Source organism: Chelonia mydas, chromosome 14 (assembly GCF_015237465.2).
Source record: "Chelonia mydas isolate rCheMyd1 chromosome 14, rCheMyd1.pri.v2, whole genome shotgun sequence".
In the NCBI taxonomy this organism is placed as follows: domain Eukaryota; kingdom Metazoa; phylum Chordata; order Testudines; family Cheloniidae; genus Chelonia; species Chelonia mydas.
Genome location: NC_051254.2, coordinates 24,451,349 through 24,464,735, shown reverse-complemented (window position 1 = coordinate 24,464,735; position 13,387 = coordinate 24,451,349). Strand labels below are relative to the sequence as shown.

Here is a 13,387-nt window from a genome sequence, read left to right as displayed (position 1 = left end):
GAAGCTGTGGCAGCCCTGCAGCAGCGTGGGCTGTATAAGCCCCCCTGGGACCTGGGATATGTACTCGATTTGCTGCTGGTGCTGCTGCAGATTCACAGCTATTGTTATTCCAGCTAGCTAGATACAAGCTCTGGTGGCAGTATGTGCAGGGGGGGTCGACTGCCTCTCCAGCAGCCTTAATGTGTATGTGTGGCACCTTTCACATGCGGTTGGAGGGCAAACCTGCCCCACGTTTGCCCAGGAATGGCAGCTCATGTCCCCCAGGGGTGAGACCAGCTCCCCACTCCGAGTATTGTAACATGGCAAATGGGGGCTCAGCACCATTCAGAGTGGGGAGCCTGGCCCAGCTGCACAGGACAGGGGCCACTGCTGTGGGGTGGGCGCAGGATGATCTCGCTCTCCAGTCCCCCACGCATGACCCATTCCGCCCTGGTGGCAAAGCCTGGCTCTGCCACTGAGAGGAGTCAGACCCACCATCTCCTAAAGCACGTAGGGACTTTTGAAAATTGTATCCCAAATCTACTCTATGGTATTTCCTGGGTGACTATGACTTTAGTGTCTACACACCATATACTTGTCCAAAGCCTGTAACAAACCCGTGGGTCTCTATTGCAATTCCCTAGAACAGGGGGCTTGCCAGGTACTGGTCTGCTTTTCTCCTGCGTTCCTCTCCCTGCAGGAAAGTGTCTTGATCTAGCTCCCAAACCAGCATTAGATATGGACAAGGGCAGCTCCTAACACCACACCACCCCTGTCAGAACGGAGGGACTAGATGACGGAGATTAGGGGGTGGAAAACCCCACTCCTTTGAAGCTGTGCCTCTCCGCAGAGTTGTCCCTGAAAACATTGTGCATCACCCTCATGCATGTCTCACCTTCTTGTGCACTTTCCCACTCTGCCAGGCAGAACAGAATGGGGACACTTTCCTTGGAACTCTGCTTCAGCAGCCATTAATGCAAATAATGCAACTGCAATTAAGGAATGGCAGCCTGGCAGAACACATAACCCATGATCCCATCATTAACAGTCATTCCTTCCTCAAAGAAAATAACTCGGTGCAAGCAAATCACAGCTCGCACACCTGCCTCGATGGGGAAACAGCGTCTCGGTATTGTGGAGCCAGGCTAGTCACAGGCCTGCATATATGAGACGAAGGTTACGGGGAAAGCACTCAAGAACTCGCACGGATCAGGAGTTTTCGGGGCAACCTAGAAAATATTAAAATCTAGAGATTTCCTCTCTCAGATTTGAAATGACTGAGAATTACACCCACCAGAATTGTCTCCTGGTTACCTTGTATCCCTGGGAAAATATTCAAAACTTGGTCCTGGAATCCATGTCACTTTCTGCTCTGATCTTCCTTAGGTGCCTTTTTAGTTACTTTTATGTAAATGTGTGTTGGGTAGTATTTTGTCTCATACACGCTTGGCAGGAGCTTTTGTTCATGTACAAATGGGATAGGCATATGTCAATTTGCATAGTCACACTGGACATGCTTACCTTATCCCATCCACTCAGGAACTAAGACCACACCATATACTTAGCTGACCAAACACACTGCTTGAAGAGAGGATTCTGAATATTGAACACTTATTGGAGCCCTCACTGAAAAAGGTTCAAATGATCTTTTGATGGATTACCCATAACAAACATTCATCATCATCACGAACTGTTCGTGGACAATTTGTGAGCAGAATAAAGGGACAAATCAAACGAATATACTGTTTGCAATTAAATAGTTCAACCTGCTCTATAGATGAGTATCACAAAAGATACCCAGTAGATAAGAGAGCTAAGGGAAGAAAAGTACTTGAAAATCTGCAATCCAAGATCATGAATACGTCTGCTTTGATCCTCTTTCTCTCTCCCAACTACACAGAAAAAGAAGGCATCTGTCAGATCAAGAGAGGAGTTTAACTATCTTGGCACATGTCGTTACCTAAAATCATTAAATGCAACAGAGAAACTGGCTGTCTAAGTATCTAAAGGTGATGGAACTAATGCACAATTCACAGGCAGAAAAAGTAGGTAAACTGGCGTCGATGCAGCAAGTGCAGATTTAAGTGTGCGCTGCCTTTCAAGAATATTTGTGTTTAAATCAACAACAACAAAAGTGCACGTGCACGCAAACACACACACACACACACACACCTTAGAAAGCCAGACAACCGGGGGATAAGGTCGCACTACTCGAACAAGAAAATGGCTCTCTTTTAGCTAATTACCCCCTGCTCTCACACTGTCCCAGGTGATTTGCAGATATGTATTGGGATTATAATGAGCAGCACAATTTTCTTTTCTATTTTTTACATGGTATTATGGAAATGGAGCTCAAAGATATTTAGGGCTCAATCATGGCTTTGCCATGAGCACTCTGAAGGGCAGCGGATTTTGTGCTTCTCTGGAAGCAGATTAGAACTCAGAGTCACAATTTATTTCCCAGTTTCCCCTGTTTTGAGGGGGACATGCTGCGTGCTCACCCTATTCCTTTATCTCTATTCTTATTTCTCTTTTTTGCTAAAAAATAAAACAAAAATGTGTTGGGATTTTGAATTCTAGTTAACACCTATGTTTTTAGGGTGTCATTAATTCAGGAACTCCTTGTCCAATTTACCTCAGCTTTAAAATGTGTAGTCCATCTTGCTGCTGGACTTAACCTACCAATTTTGAAATTGACATCACTTCTTTTGCGGTTTTCGGAGGACAGGATAAAATTTAGACTAATAATGGAAAATTACCTGTAACCTGAATGATGAAGTGGCTACTGCCTTTCTGGAATAGGAGTGGGCCAAACAAAGGTTCAAGGTAACTTTTTCAAGACAAATTATTCTCCCATCCTCTCTTAGAATCATAGAATATCAGGGTTGGAAGGGACCTCAGGAGATCATCTAGTCCAACCACCCTGCTCAAAGCAGGACCAATCCCCAACTAAATCATCCCAGCCAGGGCTTTGTCAAGCCTGACCTTAAAAACTTCAAAGGAAGGAGATTCTACCACCTCCCTAGGTAACGCATTCCAGTGTTTCACCACCCTCCTAGTGAAAAAGTTTTTTCTAATATCCAACCTAAATCTCCCCCACTGCAACTTGAGACCATTACTCCTCATTCTGTCATCTGCTACCACTGAGAACAGTCTAGAGCCATCCTCTTTGGAACCCCCTTTCAGATAGTTGAAAGCAGATATCAAATGCCCCCTCATTCTTCTCTTCTGCAGACTAAACAATCCCAGTTCCCTCAGCCTCTCCTCATAAGTCATGTGTTCCAGTCTCCTAATCATTTTTATTGCCTTCCGCTGGACACTTTCCAATTTTTTCACATCCTTCTTGTAGTGTGGAGCCCAAATTGGACACAGTACTCCAGATGAGGCCTCACCAATGTCGAATAGAGGGGAACGATCACGTCCCTCGATCTGCTGGCAATGCCCCTACTTATACAGCCCAAAATGCCATTGGCCTTCTTGGCAACAAGGGCACACTGTTGACTCATATCCAGCTTCTCGTCCACTATAACCCCTACGTCCTTTTCTGCAGAACTGCTGCCTAGCCATTCGGTCCCTAATCTGTAGCGGTGCATGGGATTCTTCCATCCTAAGTGCAGGTCTCTGCAGTTGTCCTTGTTGAACCTCATCAGATTTCTTTTGGCCCAATCCTCTAATTTGTCTAGGTCCCTCAGTATCCTATCCCTACCCTCCAGCGTATCTACCTCTCCTCCCAGTTTAGTGTCATCTGCAAACTTGCTGAGGATGCAATCCACGCCATCTTCCAGATCATTAATGAAGATATTGAACAAAACCGGCACCAGGACTGACCCTTGCGCACTCCACTTGATACCGGCTGCCAACTAGACATGAAGCCATTGATCACTACTCGTTGAGCCCGACAATCTAGCCAGCTTTCTATCCACCTTATAGTCCGTTCATCCAGCCCATACTTCTTTAACTTGCTGGCAAGAATACTGTGGGAGACCATGTCAAAAGCTTTGCTAAAGTCAAAGAATAACACGCCCATTGCTTTCCCCTCATCCACAGAGCCAGTTATCTCACCATAGAAGGCAATTAGATTCGTCAGGCATGACTTGCCCTAGGTGAATCCATGCTGACTGTTCCTGATCACTTTCCTCTCCTCTAAGTGCTTCAGAATTGATTCCTTGAGGACCTGCTCCATGATTTTTCCAGGGACTGAGGTGAGGCTGACTGGCCTGTAGTTCCTGGATCCTCCTTCTTCCCTTTTTAAAAGATGGGCACTACATTAGACTTTTTCCAGTTGTCCGGGACCTCCCCCGATCGCCATGAGTTTTCAAAGATAATGGCCAATGGCTCTGCAATCACATCCACCAACTCCTTTAGCACTCTCAGATGCAGCACATCCGGCCTCATGGACTTGTGCTCATCCAGCTTTTCTAAATAGTCCCGAACCACTTCTTTCTCCACAGAGGGCTGGTCACCTCCTCCCCATGCTGTGCTGCCCAGTGCAGTAGTCTGGGAGCTGACCTTGTTCGTGAAGACAGAGGCAAAAAAAGCACTGAGTACATTAGCTTTTTCCACATCCTCTGTCACTAGGTTGCCTCCCTCATTCAGTAAGGGGCCCACACTTTCCTTGACTTTCTTCTTGTTGCTAACATACCTGAAGAAACCCTTCTTGTTACTCTTAACATCTCTTGCTAGCTGCAACTCCAAGTATGATTTGGCCTTCCTGATTTCACTCCTGCATGCCTGAGCAATATTTTTATACTCTTCCCTGGTCATTTGTCCAATCTTCCACTTCTTGTAAGCTTCTTTTTTGTGTTTAAGTTCCGCAAGGATTTCACTGTTAAGCCAAGCTGGTCGCCTGCCATAATTACTATTCTTTCTACACATCGGGATGGTTTGTCCCTGTAACCTCAATAAGGATTCTTTAAAATACAGCCAGCTCTCCTGGACTCCTTTCCCCCTCATGTTATTCTCCCAGGGGATCCTGCCCATCAGTTACCTGAGGGAGTCAAAGTGTGCTTTTCTGAAGTCCAGGGTCCGTATTCTGCTGCTCTCCTTTCTTCCTTGTGTCAGGATCCTGAACTTGACCATCTCATGGTCACTGCCTCCCAGGTTCCCATCCACTTTTGCTTCCCCTACTAATTCTTCCTCGTTTGTGAGCAGCAGGTCAAGAAGAGTTCTGCCCCTAGTTGGTTCCTCCAGCACTTGCACCAGGAAATTGTCCCCTACACTTCCCCAAAACTTCCTAGATTGTCTGTGCACCGCTGTATTGCTCTCCCAGCAGATATCAGGGTGATTGAAGTCTCCCATGAGAACCAGAGCCTGTGATCTAGTAACTTCCGTTAGTTGCTGGAAGAAAGCCTTGTCCACCTCATCCCCCTGGTCCGGTGGTCTATAGCAGACTCCCACCACGACGTCACCCTTGTTGCTCACACTTCTTGTTGCTCACACATCTCTTAAGATGTGGAGATGTGGAAGCTTCAGATCAAACACAAGACAACTTTCATAACAAATGTATCCCAGAATATTTTACTGACGTGGTATAGCCACAGAGCTAGATAATACATACAGTAACAGGAGAGAAAGAAATTCAGAGATACAGGAAAGGGAGAACTGATATGTATTCAGATGGGATTTACACAGAGGTGGAAAGCTGGTGTAATGAGAGGGATGGTTCAGACAGCAGATGTTTCTCACAACCCAAGCGAGGAGATTATGAGGAAGGAGAGAGCAAAATGAGCAGGGGAAGCAGGTGGAACAAGTCCAAAGAGGCATGTGGAGACGGGGAGGATAATTCTGAACTGGATGGTGAAGTGAACTGGGCGCCAGCAGGGTGTGATTTGATTGGAATATTTTGTACTGAGCGAATGTAGGCAGCAGCATTCTGCACATGCTGGAGTCTAGGGAGCTGGGGCTTGAAAAGACAGAGGGAGAAGGGAGCTGCAGTAGATGAGGTGAAAGGAGATGAATAAACAAAAGGGGTTTTCAGCAGAGGTGGAGGTGAGGCCCTGCCACGGACAGGCAGAGCTGTGGATATAGGGACATGGACACCATTTGGATGATGCAGGTTATCAACAATGGAGTCACGTGGAAGATCTGACTCAAAGAGGAAGTATGAGTAGAGGTTGAGGATGCTGTGCCTCCCCAAGAGAAGCACTTTGGCCACTGAGACAGTTTACTGAAGGATGCTGAGATGAAACCACAGTTTAGTTGGCCAAGAGGACACAGTGGTTGGACAGGAAAGGGCCACTAAAGGTACTGAAAGACACAGACAGCAGAGAGAAAGGAAATTCCAGAGCTCATTGAGGAAAGGCTATCAAAGGGAGCCCCTGAAGGGCTGTCGAAATTGATGGAAGACTTAATCAAGGGAAGCTTCGTAGATACACTGGAAGGGCAACACTAGGCCTATATCAGAGGTGACAGTACATTTTATACAGCCATGGGGTGATAAGCTACCCAGACCATCTACAGAGGGATCAGTTCTACGGTTGTGGAGATGAGTCAGCAGAGGTATAAGGTGAGTGATCGCTGCTGTTTGTTGCCCTTTCATTCTTACAGCTGGTGAAGTGCCCAGTTTTCAGATGGCTGGAAGAGTAGCAAAGAGCAAAGCATGGAAACAGGCTCTCCTCCTTGTGCAGGGTGGGAAAAAGAGAGTGTTTCTGGATCCCCTGACTTTCTCTCCATTTCTTCCCTGCTCCCTCAGTGACTCCACATCACAGGGACCCCCCAACCCCAATAGCCCACGAACTCCTGTCAATACCACTTCTGGTGCTGGCCACTGCAGAGTGAGGTGAGGCCATCCCTGCTCTAGGGGCTGAGCATGCTGCCTTGGAAGTGCTCCCAGCCTGGGGGCCTGAAGAGAGAAACTAGAGGGGATACTGGCAAGTGACACAAGGACAGGTGTCTGCACATCCCTGGGCCCTAAGGGTCTGGTCAGTTTGGGAGCACTCTGAACTCAATCTCAACCCCCCCCCCCCCCCCCCCCCCCCCCCCCCCGCATGTGACACCAACAGCCTGCTGGTTCAGGCCCTAGTTTTCCTGTGTTTAATATGCATTCCTAGCCTATCTTAACAATTGTGAAATGATGTCATCTGCTTGCTGGCGAGGGTACAGGAGGGGCTTCTCTCTGGTGCTGTTCCAGGCAGCAGGATCTGCGACAGCCGATGGTGGATATGGAAATGAATACAGAGCTTCCAGACAGGAGGAAACACAAAGCTGGTATTTAATTGCAGCTATGAGATCGGGCCATATTTAAACGTGTCCATTATTAGATATATGGTCCTACGTTTAATGCAAATAGAATAAATCATTCATATCTCATTGACATATGAACTATTCTATTCACATTAAACATAATTTTAATGCCAGTAAGTGTTACCAACTGTCAGAGGAAAGTTACAATACGTGCCATTTTCTCTTACCATTTGTAGGTGTCTGGGTTGCACTGTTTAGTATCAGGTGGTTATAATTTTGTTCTTGGTCATCTGAAATTCACAGAAAAAAATCCTTTTAAGAAACAGCTCAGCGAATCCACTGATCTGCAGATGATAATTACAGTTCACATTATTCACAGGAAATCTCGGCATGATTAAAGAAAGGAGAAGAAAATGCTTAAGAAAGCAGAAGAGTCTTTCATGTTATTCACTTAACATTCCAGATGCTAGAGGAACATGATAATGGAAAACTGCCTCCATTCTGTTGAGCCTGCAGAATGGAACGTCTGCAAGGTAAGAAGCACTTTTAAGCAGGACATGGATTTCAACATCCATGGTGGGACCATGAGAGATCCTGGTTCCAGTAACTCCCTCTGAAGCCACTAGAGTGATCCATGCCCACTGAATAGAGTTCCTGGTCTGTGTCCTGACATTCAGAACCTCATGTGGGATTGTTCCTGGCTATCTGAGAAACAGACATTCCCTCTACATTCCCTGGGAACAATGAAAACAGCAACCAGCAAGACTCATATGTGCTGGAGACAGAGTTTTCATAGGAGCTGGACCTAGACAATAGAGTTCCCTCCTACAAGAGATGAGAATGACCACAGGCTTCTCTGCATTCAGTACTAAACACCCTTTGCTCCAAAGAGACAAAAAAGGATTAACAGCAGTATCACCACCACTAATAAATAATAATAACAGTAGTAACTCCTCTATGAACTGCAAAGCATCTTTCCCTCTTTCCCACTGTAATAAACAGCAGCATAGCACTAGGCAAGTAGCCACTAGTCCATACCATATGTTGCATAAGTTTCCAGGTAAGCCCTGAATAAGTAACGTACATGCTTAGGCTGAATCATCACCATCAGATACATCAGCTTATTGGGGAGTCTTATCCTGCTGTTTTAACGTGCAGAGTTTCTTGCTGCAGACAGAGTATGTGGTCAGAGGTGATTTATTTGGGTGGTGGCATACCAGATACCTAACTCAACTTGAGATTCCATTGAGGAGACCAAGACTATTAGCCCAACCTTCAGCAAGTAGTGAACAAGGCTCAAAAGTGTGGTGGTTTGATTCAGACAAGCATCCAAATGTTCTGAACCTCGCCAAACCTTTTAGAGTGAGCCAATGGCCTGGAAAAATCTCCTCAAATGCGACATTCTCCCCGAGATCCTCCAGTGCTGATTGATTTCTGTGGGTTCAGAAATGCTGCAAGAATAGTTCCCTACAGCATTTCTGTTCATCCCATCAGATCCTGACAGACAACAGGAAGTGGCAAATGTGTGATACTCAAAATATAAAATAAAACACACTAAACGTTCTGGAATCTCACAAAAAGCCTGGATAGAGTTTCACTGGTTCGTAGATTACAAGGCCAGAAGGACCTAGACCACAGAGCATTGTGATAAGCTGGTCTGACCTGCTGTATAAGACAGGCCAGAGACCTTCCCCAGAAATTTCTGCATTAAGCCCATCACTCTTGTCTGAGCTAGAGCAGATCTTTTACAAAGATACCCAGTCTTAAAAGATTTCAAGTGATGGAGAATCCACCCATCGCTAGGTAAGTTGGTTAGTCCCCGTCACTGTTCAGACAATTGCACCTTATTTCTCATCTGGGTTTGTCTATGCTTCAGCTTCCAACAATTGAATCTCATTCTACCTTTCCTACTAGATTAAAGAGCTCACTCCAATCAGAAATCTCTTCCCCATGTCAGGACTTCTGTGACTTTTCTTGGATAAACTAAACAGACTGAGCTCCTTAAAAAGTAAGGAGCCACAGTCTGTGCCATACAATTCAGTCAGATGTGGTTTCTGACAAATCCATGCTGAAGTGTGTATTGAGTTCTGTAGTGGAAAGTGGAGTTAAATCCTTTTAGGCCTGATCTTGCACGGTGAGGAGCCCGTGGGGCCTGACTTCAATGGCTTTGGATCAGGGCCCTGCTCAGCACTTGCAACTGTTATTGACTTCAAGAGCAGTTGTAGGTGCTCAGCAGCCCTTCAGATTGCCTCAGGGATGGAAACAGCTGAGCACCAGTCTCAATCTCAAACCAATTACTCTGCCGGTTGGGTTCATTTTTTTTTTTTTTTTGAAAGTTGCAAGTAAATCCATATCGAGCCTGGTGCATTTTAAAATGACCCCTGTTTGAAATGTGTCTTCACAAACTTCCCCACCCCACTCCCATCTCCTCACTGGAGAACATCAGCATTTCCACAGTTAGGCCTCAATTCTGCAGCTGTGCTGTTCAGGGGACCCTGACATCTGCTCTGAGCTCCACTGGGTTGCGCACTGGTGGAGGTCTCCAGCCATATGGAGCAGTTTGCAAAATCAGAATCTAAGAGATCAGCTCCTGCATGGGCTAATTTAGACATCAGAGCAGTTGTAACGCCGACAGACCCCGATCGTCGGTGGGCGGGATCGAACCTGGGACCTTTGAAGTTTAGTGTATGAGCCTCTACTCCATGAGCTAAAAGCCATGTGGCCCTTAGCTAAGGCTGTAGAGCAGACTCATTAATTTCAAAGTGGTCTCGGCGCCACTAGAGGGGACAGAACACCACACTCAGGAGGTGTGTGGGTTACACAATGATCTAGCTGTTACCTGGATTCACAACTGGTCCCATTTACTCCACAGCAGCAGATGGATAACAGTTTACAAATGGAGGTTGGATACAGTTTCGTATATGAAAAGCCCACATTTAAAACTTTAGTCAACAAAACTTTCACATCTAAAATGCGCCAAGAGAGAAGCAGCAGAGACTGCCCTCTCCTGCAGAGTCCAGGAACTTACCCAGGGTGAAATCCTGGCTTCACTGAAGTCAATAGTCTTTAATGGGCCAGGACTTCACCCCAGGTGTTTATTCCTTTTTGCATTAAAACATTCTGCTCAAATGTCCCTTCGACCCCAAGTCTCCTCACTGGTCATTTTTTTCTCTTCTGAACCCTAATGTGACTCAAGCTCTGGGGTCATTTTACAGCCATGTTCACCTCTGTGTAGCTACTAGTTTGGAGCTTGGACCTAGAATAGTTAGTGGGGGGAGACACTGAACTAGCTTCCTTTCCAGAATGTAATCGCAGGCACAAGCCTAACTCCCCTTCTAGCTACACACAAATCACATAACTCAGGGCTCAGACCCACGGTCCCAGGATGGGTGAGGGTCCAAGCCTGAGATAAGGCAGGACCCAGTGTTCAATATACCTGGGGAAGTTCTGTGCCATTGCTGCACAGCAGAAAAAATGCCCCCTTGCAGATTTTCTTTGCTTCCTTGCAGAAAATGAATTTCTGTGTGAAAGCAAAGAGAAGCTGCACCAGTACTCACTCACCTCTCCCCGATAGCTCAGACGCATCTGTTCCAGGCACCTAGGGGGAGAGGTAAATCACTGAGGGAAGGGGGGTCATATGCAGCGGCCGTCAAAAAAGCAAACAGAATGTTGGGAATCATTAAGGATAGATTAATAAGACAGAAAATAACATATTGCCCCTATATAATTCCATGGTATGCCTGCATCTTGAATATTGCATGCATATGTGGTCACCCCCATTTAAAAAAAGATATATTGGAATTGGAAAGGGTTCAGAAAAGGGCAACAAAAAATTATTATGGGTATGGAACGGCTTCCGTATGAGGAGAGATTAATAAGACTGGGATTTTTCAGCTTGGAAAAGAAATGACTAAGGGGGGATATAATAGAGGGCTATAAATCATGGCTGGTGAAAGTAAATAAGAAAGTGCTATTTACTCCTTTTCAAAATACAAGAACTAGGGGTCACCCAATGAAATTAATAGGCAGCAGTTTAAAACAAACAAAAGGAAGTATTTCTTCACACAGCACACAGTAAACCTGGGGAACTCTTTGCCAGAGGATATTATGAAGGCCAAGACTATAACAGGATTCAAAAAAGTACTAAATAAATTCATGGAGGATATATCCATTGATGGCTATTATCCAAGATAGGCTGGGATGGTGTCCCTAGCCTCTGTTTGCCAGAAGCTGGGAATGAGTGTCAGGTAATTGATCACTTGATGATTACCTGTTCTGTTCATTCCCTCTGGGGAACCTGGCATTGGCCACTGTCAGAAGACAGGATACTGGGCTAGATGGACCTTTGGCCTGACCCAGTATGGCCATTTTAATGTTCTTATGATGCTCTGTCTGCTCAGGGATGTTAGTCCCATCTGGGCAGGGAGAGGGGAGGAGGATGGAGAGAGAGTTCCCCCTCCCTCTTCCCTGCATGGAGCAGCAACCAGAGTTGGGGTCAAATCAAGCCCCAGAAACTTCCCCTGGCTGCAGGGAGTTCTTCACCATGGAGGGTGCGGGGGGCTTGGCAGGGGGATCTAGGTGTGTGTGTGGGGGAATGAAGGCTCAGGGTGGGGGGTTCCAGGTGCAGGGGGGTGGTGTGGCTCAGTGGTGGTGGGGTGGATGCAGGAGGGTCCGGATGCATGGGGTTGGGCAGACAGGGAGAGCAGCTCCCTGCACACCCCACTGAGCTCCCTCTATACCCCTGGCTTCCAGAACCGCCCCCCCCACCGAGCCTCCCCCCCAAACCTCCACCCTGCCAAGCCTTATCCCCTGCATCAGGAGCCCCCCACACCCAGACTCCCATCCATTGAAACCCCAACCAGCTGCACTCTGACCTCCCACCCCACCGAGCCCCACGGCCCCAGCCTGCCCTGAGCCCTAACCACCTTCACCTGGACTCCCCTGCAGAGTCCCATTCCCCTCGGCACCCAGACGCTGCACCGAGCTGCCCACACAAAGATTGCATCACACAGAACCCTGATAAGCTTGAGGGAATTCTGCACAATTTAAAAAAAAATTCTGCAAAGTTCTGCATATTTTAATTGTCAAAATAACACAGAAACACAATAACGATATAATCACACCATTTTCAATTATTTGCTGAGAAGTACTTTGAAATAAATTATCACAATAATTGAAAATGGTGTGATTATATTGTGTTATTTTGACCAATAAAATATGCAGAATTTTGCAGAATTTTAAAATATTGTGTGCAGAAATTTTAATTTTTTTGGTGCAGAATTCCCTTAGGAGTAGTTCAAGCACTATTGCTGTGCAATGAAGGTACAGCCCCACTGGAATGGGGCTCTGGGAGTCCTCCAAAAGTATCCCATAATCCCCTGGCTGACTTTCTTTGTCGTCTGGACAATCAAGTTTTTCCTCACTGCACCATGAACAAAGGGCTGGAGTGGCCACCTTTTGGGCGGGTGCTAGAGAGTTTGGGGCATGGGTGGTTAGACTTGGGCTTGCATAATGAAGTACAGATGCTGGAGCCCCAGGTTGAGATCCAGGGTCCAACCCTTCCTAACCTGGGGTTACAAGTGAGTGTAGATGCTCACGCCCGAGATTAACAAACGCTGCATCTGCTGACTCTAATTTTACTAACCCTGGGCTTGCACTGCAGGGTAGACAGACCCACCCCCATTGTGGGCATCCCAGAGCCCAGGCTCCAGCCCGAGCCGGACGTCTACACTGCAGTTTTACAGCCCCGCAGCCTGAGCCCCTTGAGCCTGAATCAGCTGACCTGGTCCAGCTGCAGGTGTTTAATTGCAGTGCAGCTGTACCCAATATGTCTGGGCTGCTCGAGTATCTGAATGCAATATTGGCCTCAGTTTCACTCTCTTGGAGGCCGTGCCGAACCCACCTAAAAGAAATAAACTACTTTAACAAAGATGGGAGAGCTTCCTGCATCTGTCCAGCTTTACTGTGGTGAAGTGCTGGCTCTGCAGAGGGATGATGTCTAGTGTGTGGACGTACGGCCCTAGAGATGAGCACTGAGCTCACCTCTAGTTATTGGGATGCTCCATTAAGGAAATGAAAGATTAACAGCATTCTTGACTGTCAGCTAACAATATGAATTCTCTGGCACAGCTGGAGCAGAAATTAACTAACAATAACTAAGTGAGAGAGAGAGAGACTAACTGGCTAGAATGGGGGTTGCTAGACAGCCACAGAGCCCTAAAAAAAC

General features: G+C 46.5%; 1 protein-coding gene across 3 annotated transcripts in view; it reads right to left on the bottom strand.

Moving 5' to 3' along the window:
• The window catches only part of SHISA6 (shisa family member 6), a 378,854-nt gene that overhangs the window by 51,427 nt on the left and 314,040 nt on the right, over window positions 1–13,387 (bottom strand). For 2 of the 3 annotated variants that reach the window (XM_043528411.1, XM_037914391.2), the window contains exon 5: window positions 7,389–7,451. The exons of the other annotated variant lie outside the window; for it this stretch is intronic. In XM_043528411.1, coding sequence (XP_043384346.1) covers window positions 7,389–7,451 — 63 coding nt within the window. The remainder of the gene's footprint in view (window positions 1–7,388; window positions 7,452–13,387) is intronic. 3 annotated transcript variants of the gene reach the window in all.